Raw genomic sequence first — 19,059 nt, forward strand, 5'->3', positions numbered from 1 at the left:
ACAAATTAGTGCTTCATGAGTGTAAGGGGGAATTCTCTGGTTTACGTATACTTTCTGACCTTTCAAAGTGGTGCCCTGTGATACAGCAGCCTGTTACTGGAAAAAGAAAAAAAAAACAAACAAGCCTTCTCAGCTAGCCTCAGCCTTCACACACCATCAAGCCCAGGTGAAGAGCCCTCCACAGAGTACAAATACGTTATTACACTACTTCCTCCACTCAAAGGCACATTAAATGTTCACATCCCAACTTCAAATGCATTAAAAGATTTTTACTTAGGCGTTAGGGAATGAAAAGAGAAAAAAAGGAGGGGGGCAAACTCCGGGAGATACTAGGAGACGGGGAGGCCTGGAATGCTGCTGTCCACTGGGTCGCAGAGAGTCAGACGTGACTTGAAGACTGAACAATAGCAAGTTAGTACAGGCATATATAGGGAGAAAAAAAAAATGGAATAGTTAGCAGTGCTTATTTCTGGAGAATAAGACGATAGGGAATTTTTCTATTTCACGTATTTCTATGTTACTGAATTATTTTCCAGTGGCTTTCAAAGATTCCTTGATAAGTAGTGTCTGCAAGCCAGACTGCGTGCCAGGCTGGCACAGCCCCCAGAAGACATGGTCCACGGCATTAAGGAATCTCTGGAGAAAAGGAAAAGCTGCCAGATATGTAATTACGCCATGAAATGGGAGCTTCTGTGCCTACGAGGTTGGGACCACAGGGTGGAGGTGGGCAGAGATAAGGGAGAGGCTCTCTAGGCCTGGGGGGTGGTCCATGAAGGCTTTGAGGAGCCAGTAGCTGTGAGCTTGGTCACACAGATGAAGGAGTGTCTGCAAGAGACTGAACAGGAGGAGGGGTAAGGCAGGCCGGGACAGGATACACGGAGGAGCAGGCTAAGGGTCTGCACAGGGTGCACTGGGGTGTACCTGAGGGTGTGGCCCGGGTTGGAGTCCTGGAGTAGGAACCAACCGCCAAGGGCTTCATGGACCCCTCCAAGGAAGGGTCTTCCCCTGTAGCCTGGGCACTGCAGCCATGCTGTGACGAGATGGGACTTGTCTGAGAAAGAGCACGTGGGCATCAGACGCATCAGAGCAGAAGAGAGCAAGACACCGGGGCAAAGGAGCTGCCAGGAAGCACTGGTTTCAGAAAAGACGCACAACCAGCAGTGGGGTGTGGAGGTTAAGAGAGGGACCAGAGCGCCAGCAAGCTGGCTCAGCTCTGCCTCGTGCCAGCTGCAAGGCTGGGCAAGCTCTCCTGGACTCGGTTTCCTCGGCTGTAAAGCATGGAGAATAAAAGTTGATCCGTTGGGAATTTCCTGGTGGTCCAGTGGTTAGGATTCTGTGCTTTCACTGCCATGGCCCGGGTTCAATCCCTGGTTATGCAACTAAGATCCTGCAAGCTGCAAGGCACAGCCAAAAACAGAACACAAACCAAAAAAAAAAAAAGTTTATCCATCAAATAAAGCTAATAATAGTGCTAATAACAGTCCTTCTCTGGATTGTTGTAGGGATTAAATTAGTTAACGTACATAAGCGCTGAGAGAACTTCCCAGAACGCAGTGACGCTGTGTCCACATTGCTTTGAACAACTCCCCCACCCTGGTGGCTCAGACAGTAAAGAATCCGCCTGCAACGCATGGGTTCAATCCCTGGTTTGGGAAAATGCCCTGGAGAAGGAAATGGCAATCCACTCCAGTATTCTTGCCTGGGAAATTCCATGGACAGAGGAGCCTGGCGGGCTATAGTCCCCGTAGGGTTGCAAAGAACTGGACATGACTGAGCGACTTTCACTTTCTTTTCACTTTCTCACTCCCTATAATGAACACTCCTAGGAAGGCACCAATTTGAACAATTCCTGGGACCCAATCAATTCACACACATCCAAGACTTTAAGATTTTTTTTTTTTTTTTGATGTGGACCATTTTTAAAGTCTTTATTGAATGTGTTAAAATACTGCTTCTGTTTTATGTTTTGTTTTTTGGGGGCCACGAGGCATGTGGAATCTAAGCTCCCCAACCAAGGACTGAACCCGCACCCCCTGCATTAGAAGGCAAAATCTTCACCACTGGACCACCAGGGAAAACCCACATCTTAGATTTCCAACAGGCAACCTCGGCCCGGAGGTCAGAAGGAAGACAGCGCTGCCTCCACTCGCCTCCCAGAGGCCAGGGAACTGCCACAGTGCAGGGACCAGACCCACCACCTGGCAGCACTCCAACCCACCCCTGAACGGCCCGCCCAGAGGTTAAGAATAAGGGCTGGTCCTTACTTTGCAGAGACACACTCACAGATGAGTTGACAGAATGATGAGACTGGCTTCAGACCATCCAGTGGGAACAAGGTCTCCTGGAAGTGATACTAGCCAGGAGGTCATGGACACCAAGCTGAGCAACAGGTACACAGAGATGCCCTATACTCCCCTCCCTACTCTGCTGGGTCACATGAGTTTCCCAAATAGCAAGTTCTCAGCTCAGTTCAGCAAACCCAGAGCACACACGGGGCCCGGTGCTGCCCTTCTCAGAGACGGTAGGGTCTGGCCCAGGATGACAGGTCCACAGGCAGCTCCAGCTTGGGGGAAGGAGGTCCCCTGGGGGAGCAGGGAATGGGTCTAACCCCATAAACAGAAACATGAGATTGGGGAGGGAGCTGGAGAGGGAGATGCCAGCTTCTTAGATGCAAGGATGCTCTGTGGTCTGTGAGACTGAGCAGAAGACAACGCCCGTCTCCACTCCTGCTTCCCCACAGCCAGTTGTGCGCCTCGGATCTTCATGTCAATTCACCATCTCACAGAGCCTCAGCCCCAGGAGGCACCTCCTCCCCAACTCAAATGGGAGCCACTTGTTTGCACTGGAGCTTCTGCAACTGTAATGTGCATTCTGCTCAATGAGGGATGCAGATTCGGGTTCAGCAGCTCCAGGCTGGTACTCTAACCCAATCCCGGGCATTGGCCGATGGCTGGTGGATCACACTTTTGAGTAACACTATAGACAACTTCACTCCAGAACAACCTTGAAACAGGTGGCTACTTTCAAAGTGGAATCTTAGCTTCTGGCTCTCTCTAACCCTTTTAACCCCTTCCTATTTCCCCATGTTCCTCCTTGCATCTCTTTGCTTTTATGTGCTTGTTACATCCCCAAAGTGGCCAGAGAAATCAGAAAGCCAGCCAACGGCAGAGGGACCAGGAGACGGAACCCCAACTTGTGGAGCAGTGTGGAGGGGCTGGCTCCCCCAGAGCCCAGCTTCCCTGACTGGAGTGCTTTCTATTTAAAGGATTTACGCAAGTTGACTCAGCAAGTCAAAGGCCAGGCAAGAACACCCCAGAACTGAGGTTCACAGCCCTCTGAAGCCACACAGGACTGCTCTGATGCCTGAGATGGTTTCTATTTGTAACAGCAAGCCTGAAAAGCTCAAGAATAAAAATAAAACTGGCAGAACTGAAACCATTCAGCAGACGTTGACAGCACTTACATCGACTTGTGAACATTTTCCCACGCTGCCCTCCAAAATGTGGTCTCTGTCTCATGGCTACTAAAAACATCTGACACGCTCAGACCCCAACACGTGCTTCCCCAGCCCCGTGTATCATGATTATATATTAAAAAAGAAAAACTTTTGATAATCATGCTTACAGTTAAATGTGTGTAACTCCGTTCGTTAAATGTATGTTAAGTAAAATGAGAATAAAAATAATTTTCAGTGTTTTGAAAATGATACAAATATCTGTGTCTCAAATTTTTAACAACAAAATCTCTTTTAAAAAGGAATTAAGTTAAAAATCCACAATAGTTAAAAACCCAAAAGTGTTAACTTAGGCGAGGGGACAAAAATCCCACGCTTTTGAACAAGACAACATATTTTTCTAAGCAGCACAGCTTAACCTGTAGCCTCATCCCCACCACACAGACACCCAAACCACCCTGTTCCCTCAAGGATAAGGGAAAATAAGCCCATAATCCTTGAGCTTCTATTAGGCATCTTAGGTCCTGTGTGCTAAGGGTCATCCCATTCCAAAGATGAGGAAATTGAGATCACACACAATCAGAAAACACAATGGCAACTCAGACCCAGACCTCTTGGCTCCACGGGAGACTGCGCTCAGCCAAGAACAATGGCAGTCTGTTCAGTTGCTAGGTCATGTCCAACTCTGCAACCCCATGGACTGCAGCACGCCAGGCCTCCCTGTCCCTCACCAACTCCTGAAGTTTACTCAAACTCATGTCCATTGAGTTGGTGATGCCATCCAACCATTTCATCCTCTGTCATCCCCTTCTCCCGCCTTCAATCTTTCCCAGCATTGAGGTCTTTTCCAATGAGTTGGCTCTTCGCATCAGGTGGCCAAAGTACTGGAGCTTCAGCTTCATCATCAGTCCTTCCAATGAATATTCAGGGTTGATTTCCTTTAGGACTGACTGGTTTGATCTCCTTGCCGTCCAAGGGACTCTCAAGGGTCTTCTCTGGCACCACGTATATCCCAACAATGGACCTAAATGGCCATGTGGAAACATCCCGTGTGGAACCAACTTCCCAGTCCCATGGCCACTCTCCCCAGAGGTGCTGGGGTCTGCTGTCAGAGGTCGGGGTCATACTCAGGTGGCCTTCAGGAAGTCCCTGCCCACGAGGAGCTGGCCAGTTGGGTGACTCCAAGAAACACCAAGGCAACTGATATTCCCCACGCCCTTTACACGGGGTTCCAGAGGATCCAGCAGAGGGAGCAGGTGGAAGGAAGGATGTTCACAGGTGTCCAACCCTACCTGGGCCCCAATTACCTGGAAATAAAACCAGGAGGCGCCAAGGTCAGCCAGCTGGGCCACCCTGGAGAGAGTGTGGGTGGCGAAGGAAACCCAGCTAGGGATTAATCACTGGACACCTTTAACTCCATGCTTTTTAAAACAATTTTTGAATCATGTGAATCATAAATCATGTGAAACTATTAACTAAATAACATACTTTTTTTTTTTTTTAAAGCTGAATGGAGAATTCCGCAACTCTAATCCTTGGAGGCAAGCACACCACTCTCCCAGCCATGTGACCCCTCCCAGCTCTCCGTGGGAGAGGGGCTGCTGACCTGAGCAGCCGGCATTGAGCTCAACTGTCTGAACCAGCAACCCCTCCCCACGGCTCCACCTCTTGCACCGCCCACACCCACCCCCAAGTCTAAGGACTGACCCCCTCACTCTCTGGCACCCACACACACACACACCCAGGCACCACACCCTGCCATCTGTCTTCCCTGCCATCCACTACTGCGTCTGTTCTGGCTGGACCCAGCACCCTCGATAAGCCCTGGCCCCAGCCTCTGACCAGAAGATCCAGCTCTTCCCCCTCCAGTCTGGCCATGTCTAATCGCCCCCCTCCACCATGTGTCCTCCCAGCGGGACCCTCCCCCATCACCTCTCCCACGGAGAAGCCCTTTGATGCTCCCTGACCCAGCGGCCCACCAACAGCTCACCTGGCCCTCCTCTGGCTCTACCAACCCTCTCTGACCTAACTGCTTGCCAACTCCTTTGTGGCCAAGGCCTCGGTGCTTTCAAACCACTCCACCAGCAGACAAACGACCCCCTCTCCCAGCCCCAGGCTCCTTGTACAGGCTGTGCTTCCTGCCCGGAATGACATTCAAATACTTCACCTCCCCATCCACACCTGCGCCTGGTTTATCCTGTATTCAGAAGCCTCAACTTCCCCATTAGGGCTTCCCCAGCCCCTGCCCACTCCCCTCTTTCCATGCCCACTGCCCCCCGTGTCCTCACAGACCCCCATGAAGGCACAGACAAGTCCTCCCACCCTCCAGGCTTGCCCGTGAGCTTGGGACCACTGTCACGGTACCCCTTTGACTCCAGATGCCCAGCACCCAGTCCTCCATGTGCCCTGGGCACATGGCCTGACCTTGGCATCGATCTCTCTTTCTTAGTCTTTCCCTTCTGCTGCTTCTTCTGCCGCCCAACCTCCTGCCCAGAATGGTTTGTGCAGAAAAAGGGAAAGGACACACACAGAGCTCCAACATCTCAAGCAGCAACAACTCTGGAGAAACCTCCAGGAAGAACCTGCCACCCGCCCTTCACTCCTGCAAGCTGGGAAAACATATTTACTTCCTCAACCTGCTTGAGAAGGAGCGGCTGCTCCAGAGACGGGGGGTTTTGTAATATCTGAATTCTCAAGGAATTTGGAAGGAGGACCATGAATCTAGAATCAGCAACTGTCCTTCTCACACTTACAGCTTGCTTATTTGCATTTTAAAATAAGACTCCAACCCCTCTCCTGCTAACAGCCATCTCCTGCTCCCCCCTGCACTTTGAAAATAACTGGTGAAAGACAGATCCTGGAACCTGGCGGGGCAGACGGTGGGATGCAAAATACATTTTCCTGAGGATGCTGGGGCTGAAGGTGGGTGGGACCACATAGGCACGATATTCCCACCACAACTACTTCCACTAAATTCAGGGTTGCCCTTGAAAAGGGAGATGGGGTCCAGGGACAGAAAACTCACCAGCTTCCCTCCCAAGCCTTCCCCATGGATCAGGTCAGAGTGAAAAATGTTCCCTGGAAGAGCATCTTGCAAGGCTGACGTTTCAGCCCCAGGCCACAGATGACTCAAGTGTCGCGGCATGTTTTCTCCCAACAAAGGTTCACTGAGTGGAAAGGCCATGACGACGTGCTGTGCTCAGCCCTAGGTCACTCAATACCTAGATGTTCCGGGAGCAGAAGGGGCTGTGGGCTTAACCCTACCTCTCAGCCAGGCTCTGTCAGGTGGACGAGGCTCATCGCCACTAGCCAGGCTCACCCTGCCTTCCTCCAGGAAGCCTTCCTGATTTACAAAAGTGTGGGAAGGACCCTCCTCCATGCCTGTGCCTACAGTCTGTGCCCACGATCCCTACCCTCTTTGGCTCTGAATGCCAACGGTAGGCTTCAGAGAGCTGAAGGGATGTGGCCTGGGCCCATGCGAGTCCCCAGCACCCACAGCCTGTGACCCAGCAGGGAAAGGTTTGCTGAATCCTGTTGCGAGGGGCGGGGGAGAGGGGCAGTCTTCCCAACCGGCATTTGCCGGCTATGAGGGACCCTCACGCTCACTGGGGCTTCCCCTGTGGCTCAGCGGGTAAAGAATTCGCCTGTAATGCAGGAGACCTGGGTTCAATCCCTGGGCTGGGAAGATCCCCGGGAGAAGGGAAAGACTACCCACTCCAGTATTCTGGCCTGGAGAAATCCATGGACTGTACAGTCTGAGGGGTCGCAAAGAGCCAGACACGACTGAACGACTTTCACTTCACTTCACGCTCATTGGTTCAGTGAGGCCACCTGTCAACACCTGAAATGGAGGAGTCAACGGGGTCTGTGTATCCAGCGCCCTCGTTACAACAGTGCAGGGGGGAAACTGAGGCAAACAGGGACCTGCGACCATCACCATCACGACAGGCACCCCCTGAGGACACGGGGGTGGCCGGCCTCTTGTCCTACTCTCCCACCTGTGCTCTAGCTGAGTCCCAGCACTGATCACAGGGCAGGACTCCCAGTCCTCCCAGCCCTGCTGGACCGGGCTCACCTGGGGCTTCTCAGGCTTCCTGAGCAGGTAACGGCAGGCGTTCATTATTATCAAGCATCTCTTGGCCTAATAGACCCAGTTAGGGGAGGCCAGTTAGCCTGCAGACAAGCCCACTGCCAAGGCCTTTCTGAGTCTCAGCGGAGGCCCGGACCCCAGAGTCCGAGTGGCCCCCCTCGGAGCAGGGCCTCTGATGGCCTGAGAGCCGGGCTGCTGACCCCCCTCTCTGGGGCTGTATACGCCTCAGGGCCTGGTTCTGGGAAGCAAACGGGGTAACACTCTAAAGCATGGGCCTTCAATCCAAACCCCCCAAAATAAATGTTTAAAACTCTGTATCTATTTGTACATTTTCAAGCTGACATCTAAATTTCTCATCGTAAGTTTAAATACTTGTAGAGGATGTAATTCCCAACATATTGTAAATATTAACATTTCAAAATAAAACTGTTACTGTGTCTCTTTCAAATGGACCCAGTGGAATTCTAAATACCATAGCAATTCAAGATCCACCGTCATCCATCTTAAAATTACAGAATTGGACGCTTCTTAAACACTTGGAAAGATAGCAAGGCTCCTTCTGCCTCCTCAAACTCCAATTTCCAATCCACATCCCTGAGACATTTCTACTTTCAGTGTATTTCATGTTTGAAGGCCTTTTTCATTGATTAGTCTACCATACTATGAGACAAAAAAGAAAAATGTATATAAATGTCAATTTTTTAATTTCACGTAACCATAAAGCTCTAACCGTCAAAATTTTTCTTCTGGACTGAATTATTATTACAACTACTATTAGCACATAATTGATCAATACAGCAGAAATATAAATCTATATAGGTAATAATCATAAAAATTAAACTTTATTAGAAATAAATCTTAGCAGAGATGAATGGTAATGCTTTTAAATTATTTCACAAACCCACAGATGACTATTACCTACTGCCAGAATAAAGCAGAGTGTATTATCAATTCTATCTCCATTTTTCAAATTTTATAGTGCTGAAACCACCTAGTCAAATAAATAGAAAGATGGAAAGAGATTTACCATAGCAAATTCTCTGAATTCCTTCAGAATTATATGGCAAGAATTACAGTAATTTATTATCAAAACTCAATTTATTTTTTTCCAATCTGGATGCCATTTGTTTCTCCTCTTGTTCTTACTGCACTAGTTAGGACCTGCAATATAATATTGGATATAAGTAGTGAAAACATCAGCCGCTCAGTCGTGTCCGACTCTGTGATCCCATGGACTGTAGCCTGCCAGGCTGCTCTGTCCATGGAATTCTCCAGGCAAGAATGCCATTTCCTTCTCCAGGGGATCTTCCCAACCCGGGGGGAGGGAATGTTTTTTCACCATTCCCGACCCAGGGAGAAAAGTTTATTTTTTCACCATTACATATGATATGAGCTGTAGAATTTTTGCACAATGCCCTTTATCAGACTGGGGAAGTTTCCTTGCACTAGACTGCTTAGGATTTTATGCTGAGTAGACGCTGGACTTTGTCAAACGTTTTTTCTGCATCTAAGGACTTGTACCTAGAATATAGAAAGAGTTCCTAAAATTAAAAAAAAAAAACAACTTTTAAGTGGGCAAAAGATTTGAATAGACACTTCACAGAAGATATACACGGATGGACAAGAAGGACATGAAGAAGTATTGAGCGTCATTAATTTTGAGGGAGATGAAAATGGAAATCACAAGGTCATACCGAAGTACACGAACTGAAATGTCTAAAATTGAAAAGACAGAGGATACGAAGTGTCGGCCGGAATGTGGAAGAACCAAAAGCCATGACATCAGCTGTGGGAACGAACAGATGAGAAGGCCGAGGGTCTGCAAGGCTGACTGTCATCAGTGTGTTCCCAGCCCCGCCTTGGAGAGGTCACACACAAATGCTTCCTTCTAGCAAATGGCATCACTGCCTGGTAGACAGTGTTGCCCAACAATGTTAGCACTCGTAGTGTTACTACTGCTGTTCAACAGCCGGAAGAACAACTCCTGTGACCAGGACCCACAGTGCAGGTCTCACCACCATTTTACACTCTTGGTTCCTGAACCCAGGTCCCAACATCCTTTTTTTTAAAAAATATTAACAGGAGCCAAAGCCCAGGTAACAACAGGTATAAAAACATGTAGTATGCAGAGCAATCTATAAACATGCAGGAGAGACCCAGTTATCAGAAAAACCATGGGCTTTACAGACAAATCAACCGCACTGAAATTCAACTCCACAAACTTAACCAATTCAGTTCCTTGAGGGGAAAATTCTGAGCCTCAGTTTCCTAATCTCTAAAATGGACATGAAAACACCATTCACACCACTGGGTGGCTGCACAAAGTGGGACCGTGCCCTTCAGAGCACTTGACACGGGAAATGCTGAGTGGCAGCTGCGGCGTGCTCACTCTGCTGCTTCCTCTTCAATCACTGCCACCCAGTGACTGGCAAACATCCATCACCAGCATCCAGGGGCCCACCAGCCTGGGGTCTGCTGCACAGAGGCTTGGCTGATTTTGGAAACAAAAAAAAAGCCAAGTGGCTTGGTTTCCAATTTCTTCAAAGAGTTTTTACTCTGTATCCTGAAATTTCAAGTTCTCCAAACACACAGGGATGCCAGGAGGAGGTGAACAGAGAGGCGTGGTGGTGGGCTTTATTTTTAGATGCTGGCGTGGAAAGCGTCCAGCCTGCCTTCGTGCTGGTCCCCAGCCGCCACTTCCTCCCCCCAAGTCATCGCCCAAATGAACAGCAGACCCATCAAGAAAGATTTCACAACTCTTCTTCTGCCTGGTACCTTCTAAAACAATGGCTCCAGTTTCCCATTCCACCCAGAGACTAAATGGTTTAAAGGTCTTGGTCTTCCCGGCAAGCCATGCAAAGCAAACACACTAACCCCTGAGTTGGCCCTCACACCCTGAAGCTCCAGGGGCTCCCTCCGCCTGCCCCCCTCCTGTCCCTTCCCATGGGAGAGGTGGCATCACACTGGGTTATAGTCTGGGATCTGGTATGAACAGGGATCAGGTACTGGGGACAGAGCTTACTTCTTCACCTTTTAAGCAGCGACTGTTTGTGAGCACATGAATTCATTGCCTCTAAAAACGGCTCCTGAGAGAAATTTCCGCATGGACCCTGATGGAGGCTGTAGTTAGCCTCCAGGAAGTACCTGGCCCTTCACAGTGACCTCCAGCTATAGCTTCAGCTACGGGTCTAGGCTTTGGTGGTGAGTACAGCAGCATCTACAAAGAATCAGGGGGCTTCCAAGGAAACCATCAAAGATGACTAAGAGATGAAATTAAGCCAAAGTGTCCTGGAGCAGGAGACACCAGGCTCCAGAAGGACATGAATACAGCTGCACCTGCTCTGCCCGCTGCTGGACCCCGGGCAGGCATTACCAATCCACCCCTGTCCTCAGCCATTCACAGACTTTAAAATCCTCCGGCAGGCACTATTAATCAATCAAAAACGGCACTCAAAGCATTACTTTTGAGTATCCTTTGGACCTCCCCCTTTCGACGAATGGAGAAACTGAGGTCCACAGAAGAGTTCATCGCAGATCATGGAACAGCAGAGCCTAGATGAGGCAGGATGAAAAACACACAGCTGCTGAGAAGCTTCCAGAAACGACCTCCTCTTCCAAAACAAACCTCAGCCTCAGGGTGACAAGTTCAACCCACAAGCTATGAAGAGGGAGGCCAGGAGGAAGAACTCAGCAGCCAGACACCACAGTGGCCAGACAGAGGCGCCCAGCCCCACCCCACCCACCGCCCACCCCGTGGGTCCCAGGGGCAGAGCGGCTTGAGGGCACCACCCCCTGAACCTGCCAGGTGTGGGGAGGGGGATGGGGGCCGAAGTTAACAGGGTGGATTCTGAGAACTTCTCAGCAGGCTGTATAAGAGCCTTCCTCAGATATTCTAGCGGGTGGGCAGGCTCCCATCAGCCCCGATGCAGCCCTAGTCTGGGTTCTCCTCTCTGCAGCCCCAGGTGGAAGAAGGGCCACCAGCCAAGCTGCACACACAGGCAGACTCACCCTGGGCAGGGACAGGGAGCCCAACCAGGATACCCTTGGGACTCACCAACTACCTGTTAGGTGCCAGGCAGAACCTCTGGTGCAAACATCACAGCCTGCCCCTCATGAAGGGTCTGAGGGCATCTTCATGTCCCCGCAGAGAAAAATGGCCCCCTTCCATCCCCCCACAAGTCATAACTGCCAGGACAAACGGAGCTGGCCAGCAGGCACCCCTGGCATGTCCCCACCCCTCCCCACTCTCAGACAGACCCAGCCTCCTGGCATCACTGCTGCTGTCCGAGCTTGTCATCCATTTGGGGCCCACAGGGCAAGCTCCACACCCCAGGTGAGCTTCTCTCTCCAACTATCCTTCCTTCTCCAGCTAATGAGCTCATCTCGCGTGTGTGTATGTGTGTGTGCTCCGTCATGTCCAACTCTTTACAATGCCAGGGATTGTAGCCCGCCAGGCTCCTCTGTCCATGGGGTTCTCCAGGCAAGAATACTGGAGTGGGTTGCCATTTCCTCCTCCTGAAGATCTTCCTGACCCAAGAATCGAACAAGCATTTCCTGCGAATCCTGCATTGCAGGCAGGTTCTTTACCGCAGAGCCATCAGGGAAGCCCCAATGACCTCGTGATCCAAGTCCAACCCAAAGTGAGGCAACACAGGGGGTCAGGAGTCTCTGCTGACTCAGTTCATGCCCCAGGGGCCAGGGGAACATCTCGAAGATCAGATGCGGCCACTGAGAGCAGAGAAGGACTGACAAGGGGGAGGGGACGCACCCTGGGGCGGGGAGAAGAAAAGTCTATGGAGATGACACCACTTGGGTCATGATACAAGAATGGTCCAGGTAGAAGAAGGCTCATCCCCAGAGGGCTAACAGCTGAGGCAGATACCCAGGGGCTGGAGTTCCCCTGAGGATGGCACAGACGGGTCACAACAGCACCCAGGACCGGGACGTGGGGCTATGCCCCCTCACGCTCCCCACCCTGACCCAGGGTCCCACAGCTCCCCCACCGACAAAGCACAGCAATTCCTCAACCACCCCCCCCAGACAGCCAGCCCCAACTCCTGTCCACCCTGGGCAGCAAGCATGTCAATTCCACAGAAAGAGAAGTTAAAACAAGAGCAAGTGGAGAGAGGCCAAGCACCCAGACTCCTCCGAGAGCAGGAAAGGTAAGTGCTGCAGGCCCTTCCACCTGCACAGCGGCGAGGGCACAGTCTGTACTCACCTGCACGACTTCTATGCCTCGCTTCCTGTGGAGAAAATCAAAGAAAACACAGGTTACTCCGGCAGGGAGTAAGTACCCTTCCAGCACCTCCACCACAGCCAGCTGGAGGCAGGGCGGCAGCTGCACCTCTCAGGCCGTGGTCCCCGGGATGACCTCGCTCTCGAGGGGGACGCTTATGAACTCCCAGCCAGTCCTCGGAGCCACCTTCTGGCTGAGAGAGAAGGCTGGGTGCCCAGAGGAGGCTGGCTGGCACCTGCCCATCTGGCCCACAGCCAGCCGTCCCCCACTCCAATCCCGGAGCCTGGGCCTCTTGGGCACAGCTCCAGCCTGAACCACCCCAAGAAGACCTTCCGCCCATCGATGGCCTTAAGCCAACTACCCAACCCCACTCCCTCCCGGGCACCCCCAGGTCTGCCTCAGCCCGTCCCACTGCAGCCCACCCACCCTCCCACAAGGACCAGGCCCCTGGGCCCTCCAGTCCTGCCCGACTGCTAATCCATCGCTGGCCATCTCAGCCCCCCTGACACCCCGCCCACCCTCTGACCCTGGTTCAACCACCACCGTCCTCACCAGTATCCTCCGAGGCCTGGACCTTGTTCCCCTGCCCCTGACGTCTCCCCCATAATCCAGGACCGTGTCCCCTGACTTGCCCCACTCATTGAGCTGGGGTTGGGGTCCGGATCCCCACAGAAGCACACAAAGGCTCCCTGCTGACTCGCCCACCCACATTCCTTACTGCAAGCAGTTCGGGGCGCACAGGATCGGCTGGCAACTCTAAGCCCAGGCCTCACTCTCCATCCCAGCCCTTCGGACTCGGTTCCGACAGACACCCTCCCGGGAAGCCTTCCCTGACTGGCGACACCCTCTCCCCGCCCGTGTATGCAGGGTGAACTTGGGGCACCCTTCCTTCCCAGTCTGTGGTTATGGAGCAGCAGCGGGCTGTCACCTGCGGGGAGGAGCCCACGTGGACCACAGACACCACAACAGCCAGGCCTGTGTGCACTTTCCTGAGAAGAGAGGCTGGGGTCCCCCCCATCCCACCCCCCTGATGCTCAGAGGAGGCTGTGACCAGGCAAGGTCAGGATCTGGGGTTCCCTCACCCACATTGCCTCCTTGGAGCAGGGTCGGGGTCAAGTTCACTAACTGCACCTGCCCAGGATCCAGATGCCCCCTGAACTTCATCACATGAGGTTGGTTCCTGTGCCCGGCCTGGCCCGCAGGGGAAAATCCAAATGAAACAGTCATGGCTCACATTGCCAAGGGGCTCACTGCCTGAGGGAGACACAAAGCCCTGGGGAAACCTCTGGGCCACGGCGAGCAGACCCATCACCTCACACAGCACAGCGGAGGGGACACCTGCCAATCCTGGAATCTGTCATTTAACGGCTCCCACAAGCACTGCCCAGTACCTTCCAAGCACCAGGCACCGAGCAGCAACGCACGAGGAGGCCACCACGTGAGATGGTAAGATGCAGCAGAGGGGTGACCGAGTCACACGGCGGGACATGCCTGCCGCCCACCCCTCCACCCACGGCACCTCCCAGGGCCTGGAGCCCTGAGCAACCCCAGCTGAAAACCACAGCGCCTGATGCTTTCGGGGTCCCCACTGCCAGCCGCTCTGCAGTCCTGGAAGGAACGACAGCCGAAGTCCATCTGTCTCCCTGATTTCACGAGGGGTCAGGCTGGACACGGCAGCACCGCCCTGGGCCACCAGGGCCCACGGGAGGGGCACGGATGGTGTCACGCGGCACCTGCGCCGCCTCAGGCATCGGCTCGCAACCCGGGCCGTTCCTTTCTGAGTCCCAGTGTCCCCGCCTCCATCCCCGACGGTCCTGGCGCCCCAGAAGCACCAGGAACAGTAACTTGCTACCGTCACTTGCCGCGTGACTGTGACTGGCCAGGTTAGGCTCTTAGTCTCCTCGCCCGGCTCAGCCCCTGCCCCCAGCCTGGACGGAAACCTCCAACAGCTGAGGGAGAAAGAAGCCTCAGGTGACGAGACTCCAGACAGAAAGACGGACAGCCTGGAGGAGACGGGCTCCCGTGCACATGACGCGTGCCAGGTGGACGGGGTTTCTGCCAGGCGCCGGCCCAGCCTGGCTTCTCCCTCCGAGGGAATTCTCTCCGCATCCAAATTACCCCAGCATGCGGCTCTCATGTCCTTAGGAAGCCAGCTGCTGCGGTCACTTCCAATCGGTCCACATCACATAGCCCAGAAGGTTCCCACCCTCCTCCCCCGTCCTAAAAAACAAACAGGACTCCAACTTTGAAAACAGATGGAACACATAAAATAAAAGAAACAAACCACAACAAAAAAAGTGGTCTTGGGGACAGACTGAAAGCCTCAAGTGGGGCTGAGCTCCCAGGAGCCGGCACAGCTTCTCTGCAGCTCAAAGCGTCATAAACAGGATAAACGGCGCTTCTAGCAGGAGAGAGTGGGCTCAGCTCCCCTTTCCACGTGCACCCAGCCACACGGACACCACACATGCTCACAGTGTGAGGAGGGAAGGCCCAATGAGCGCTCGTAGTGCCTTGCACAGTGATCGCCCATTACTCTGACCAGCAAGCTGAGACCCGGCCGCCTCCGGAGAGCAGCCGGTCTCCCCACACCGCGTGGTCACGGCACAGCTGGTTCAGAGGCACCAAGGGGGCAAGTCTCGTCTCCGTGCCCCAGGGCTTCAGGCGTAACAGGGGGGCCTAAGGAGGCGAGCGGAAAACCACGTCCTACTGCCTCCCACTTGGGAGAACAAGTTCTAAGCCTGCGGGGGTTCAGACTTCTGCACCTGGAATTTCTGCAGAACAAAGGTATCAATAGCCTCGTTTCCCAAGCAGCAGGCTCCCGAAATCTGGTCCTAACCAGAAAGTTCAGAAATTAAATTGTGACACCAAAGGAGAAACGGGAGGAGGCAGGGCAGGAGGGAGGGAGGGAGACGGGAGTGAGAGAAGGGAAGACAAAGCAAGCCTGCTGCCAATTGAGTAAACTGCTCCTCCTGAAAACCCCGTGGCCTCGCCCCACAGACACAAACAAAGCGTGTGGGGCTGCAAATGTTAACTGCCACACTGCCCGAGAGAGCAAAAGCCCACAGCACCTCAACCCCCCAAGAGGGGCTGCTAACAAATGGCATGCGGTCAAAGGAATACTATGCAGCAGTTTAAAAGAACGAGGAAGTGCTCCAGGCCCCGGAAGGCCTGCATTCTTTCCAAGATACTGCTATCAGAAAGCAAGATGCAAACCCTCGGCCGCACGTGGTTACTTGGGTTCAGAACAACATCCTGGCATGCTTGTGCCACGCAGAACGAATCTAAAAGAACCAGAAAACAGTTGTGGCCCAGCCTCCGGTCAAGAGCAAGGACAGAGGTGTCTGAGAGGTAAGGGGAGGAGACCTCCTTCTCGCTGTGCAGCCTCATGCATTTCTTGAGTTTTGTGCCATATGTGTCTAAGGCATGCCCCCAAACTAGAGAACTGCACGTTTTCAATTAAAAACAAAACAGTTGCCAGCATTCCAAGGTCTGGCATAGAAATGCCTGATGTAGACACGGGTCAATCAACCAGTTGATGAAGTGGAATAGAGGAGCTCAAGATTTATCTAGAAAAGCTTCCCAGTGCTGCTCAAAGGGAAGCTGCCCTGTCACCCTCTCCAGGGCCTGTCAGGCACCAGAGCATCCAGTTAACTGGATGTCTAAGCCACTTAACTACTTGGGTGTCTGAGAAACAGATACGGAGGGAACTGGAACGTTAAGGTGGCGCTAGCTATAAAGAACCCGCCTGCCAAAGCAGGAAATGTAAGAAACATGGATTCGATCCCTGGGTGGGGAAGATCCCCTGGAGGAGGGCATGGCAACCCACTCCAGTATTCTTGTCTGGAGAATCCCACAGACAGAGAAGCCTGGTGGACTACCGTCCATAGGGTCACAAAAAGTCGGACACGACCGAAGCGACTTAGCACGCACACACCACAGCGGTAAAGCGATGTGCGCTTCTTTTTATTTTCTGGTAGTTTCTAAATTTTCGACAAGGAGCATAGATACTATGAATACTTCTAAAATTATAGGAAAACGCAACAATAAAAAATAATAAAAGAATTTTACCTAAAACCTGTACCTCAAGAAAATCCCTCAAGAAAATCTAAAACTGTCATTTCCTTGATAAATATTGGATTCCTAAGTTTTGGACGCAAGCCTACCTCACCACTCATAAGCTTGCTTTCCCAAAAGCTGGCTATCGAATGAAGGGAGAATCTGCTTTGCAAAAGGGACCTCCGTTCCCAGACATCCAAGGAGAGCATACTCCTGGGGAATTTCAAATCCTTCCAGACCTTTCCAGGGCAGGTATAAGACACAGGGCTACAGGCAAGAGAAGCAGAAGCAAGGGAGAAAAATCAGCAATGGGGTGTCATCAGAGGGGTCATCAGAGGTGCCCTCTGCCCAACAAGGAAAGAAAAGTCCTGGGATAGCTGGGAGAATTCCAGAAGCTCCGAGAGAAGAGAGCAGCGGCCAAAGAAGAGCGAAGTTTGCCAAAAAGGGGGCCCCTCGGGTTCAGCAAGAAACGCTTTCTCACAACGGGTGCGGCCACAGCCACCGGCCTCCCCTCTCAGGCATGGCGGAGGCTGGAGAACCCCGCTGCGGAGGGAGGCCGACCAGGTGGCCTGGCAGCAATCTCACAGCAGAAGGGATCGACCCGGAAACAGGGACTTCCCCCACCACCCCCAGTGGGCATGGAGAAAGGAGCTGCACCTGCCCCAGAGCTAAAAACCACTTGGAGATGGGAAGTGTGTAATTATGTAAGTGCGAAGCCAGGCATCACTCGCACCCCAGCCAGCTTGGTAATTACCAGATTTCAGGAGCCCCGAATAACGCCCTTTAGCCCTATGAGGCCAGCAGGCAAACCCCCCACACCCCCATCTCTCCCCGGCCAGCAGAAGGCAGGGTCCTCGAAATGTCTCCTGAGGACTCGGGGCTCCCCGAATGGGCGGCCAGGCCTCCTCTCTCACCTGTGCATGGAGGCACACTCTGGTCCCACGGCCCCAAATGCCACGCCAACATCACCACCTAACCCACAGCCCAGGTCAGCTCCTGAGGGTCCCTCCTGGGCTCCCACCCTCCTTGGAGCCCCCACACCCAGCACGGTGCACTGACATTGAGGCTGCCTGGCTCTGGGCTGCCGACCCCTACTAGGCTAACAGCTAGAAAGGCGGACATTAATGGTGTCCACCAGTATGACAGTTCTCCTCCTGGGCACTCACTCCCTTGGACACACACACACTCACCAGGCTAGGCACAGACGTGGCTTGCTTTGGCCAAGGAAATGTGCACTAAACAAATAGAACCATTCGATGGCTGGTGCTCGGCTCTCCAGCCTATCCTTCTATTGCTCAGAAACTGTGGGAGCATGTGGGCACAGATGGCCCCCAAAGCCATCCCAGATGCACTCTTGGAGAGAAACCTGGCTGGGTGGCTGTGAAGAGAGTCTGGGAACCAGGGGGAAAAAAAGAGGACTTTTTTTTTAAAGACTTTTTATTAAGAAGACTTTCAGCTTAGGAGTGGTTCTCAACCAGGGCAATTTTGCCCTCTAGGGGACATTTAGCAACACCTGAAGGCATTTTTGATTGTCACACCTGGGGCAAGTGCGCCTGGCATGTAGAAGGCAGAGGCCCTACAATGTACAGAACAGCCCCTGAAACGAAGAACCATCTGGCCATGGTGCTGAGAATATGAGAGATGCCGAGATGCAGAGGACCAGTGCTGAGCGTCCCCAGGGAGGCCACACCCAGGGAGGCCCCCAGCCCTGGAGAGTCACCCGGGCCCAGAGTGGACTCTGAATGAGTTATAAATAAACCTGTTACCAACCTCTCCGGAGGCTTGTTACTGCAGCCTAACCAGGCCTATCCCGATGGACAAACGCTCCTTGAGGAAACGGGGCTTGTGTCCTCTATCTGCACCCCAGATCCCTAGCACAGACATTTGGAGGTGCCGTACACAAGGGTTGGGGGAGTAGCGCAACCCCCTCCTTTCATCAAACTCTCCCAAGAGAGATCCTGTGCTGTAAAAACACCCAGGCCTGACCTAACTCTGAATCTGCACAAGCTGGTCCCGCTGCAAAACTCCCGTCCTTGGGCAAACTCCTACTCGTTCATCAGGGGCAGCTCAAACATCATACACGCTGAGAGGCTGTTCCTGGCCCTTTCCCTGGGCAGAAACGATGGCCTTTTGGCCACAAGGCCATGGACACTTAAGGCCGCTCTGTGCTCAGTCTGGGGCCATGAGCCCCTGAAATCTGAGAGTCTGTTCTTTATTCCAGCC

General features: G+C 52.7%; 1 protein-coding gene across 2 annotated transcripts in view; it reads right to left on the reverse strand.

Annotated features, from left to right (window-relative positions):
* The window catches only part of ITPK1 (inositol-tetrakisphosphate 1-kinase), a 161,531-nt gene that overhangs the window by 110,687 nt on the left and 31,785 nt on the right, over positions 1-19,059 (reverse strand). For both annotated transcript variants that reach the window (XM_061395143.1, XM_061395142.1), the window contains exon 2: positions 12,763-12,787. In XM_061395143.1, the coding sequence (XP_061251127.1) occupies positions 12,763-12,787 (25 nt within the window). The remainder of the gene's footprint in view (positions 1-12,762; positions 12,788-19,059) is intronic.

This window comes from Bos javanicus, chromosome 21 (genome assembly GCF_032452875.1).
Source record: "Bos javanicus breed banteng chromosome 21, ARS-OSU_banteng_1.0, whole genome shotgun sequence".
In the NCBI taxonomy this organism is placed as follows: Eukaryota; Metazoa; Chordata; class Mammalia; order Artiodactyla; family Bovidae; genus Bos; species Bos javanicus.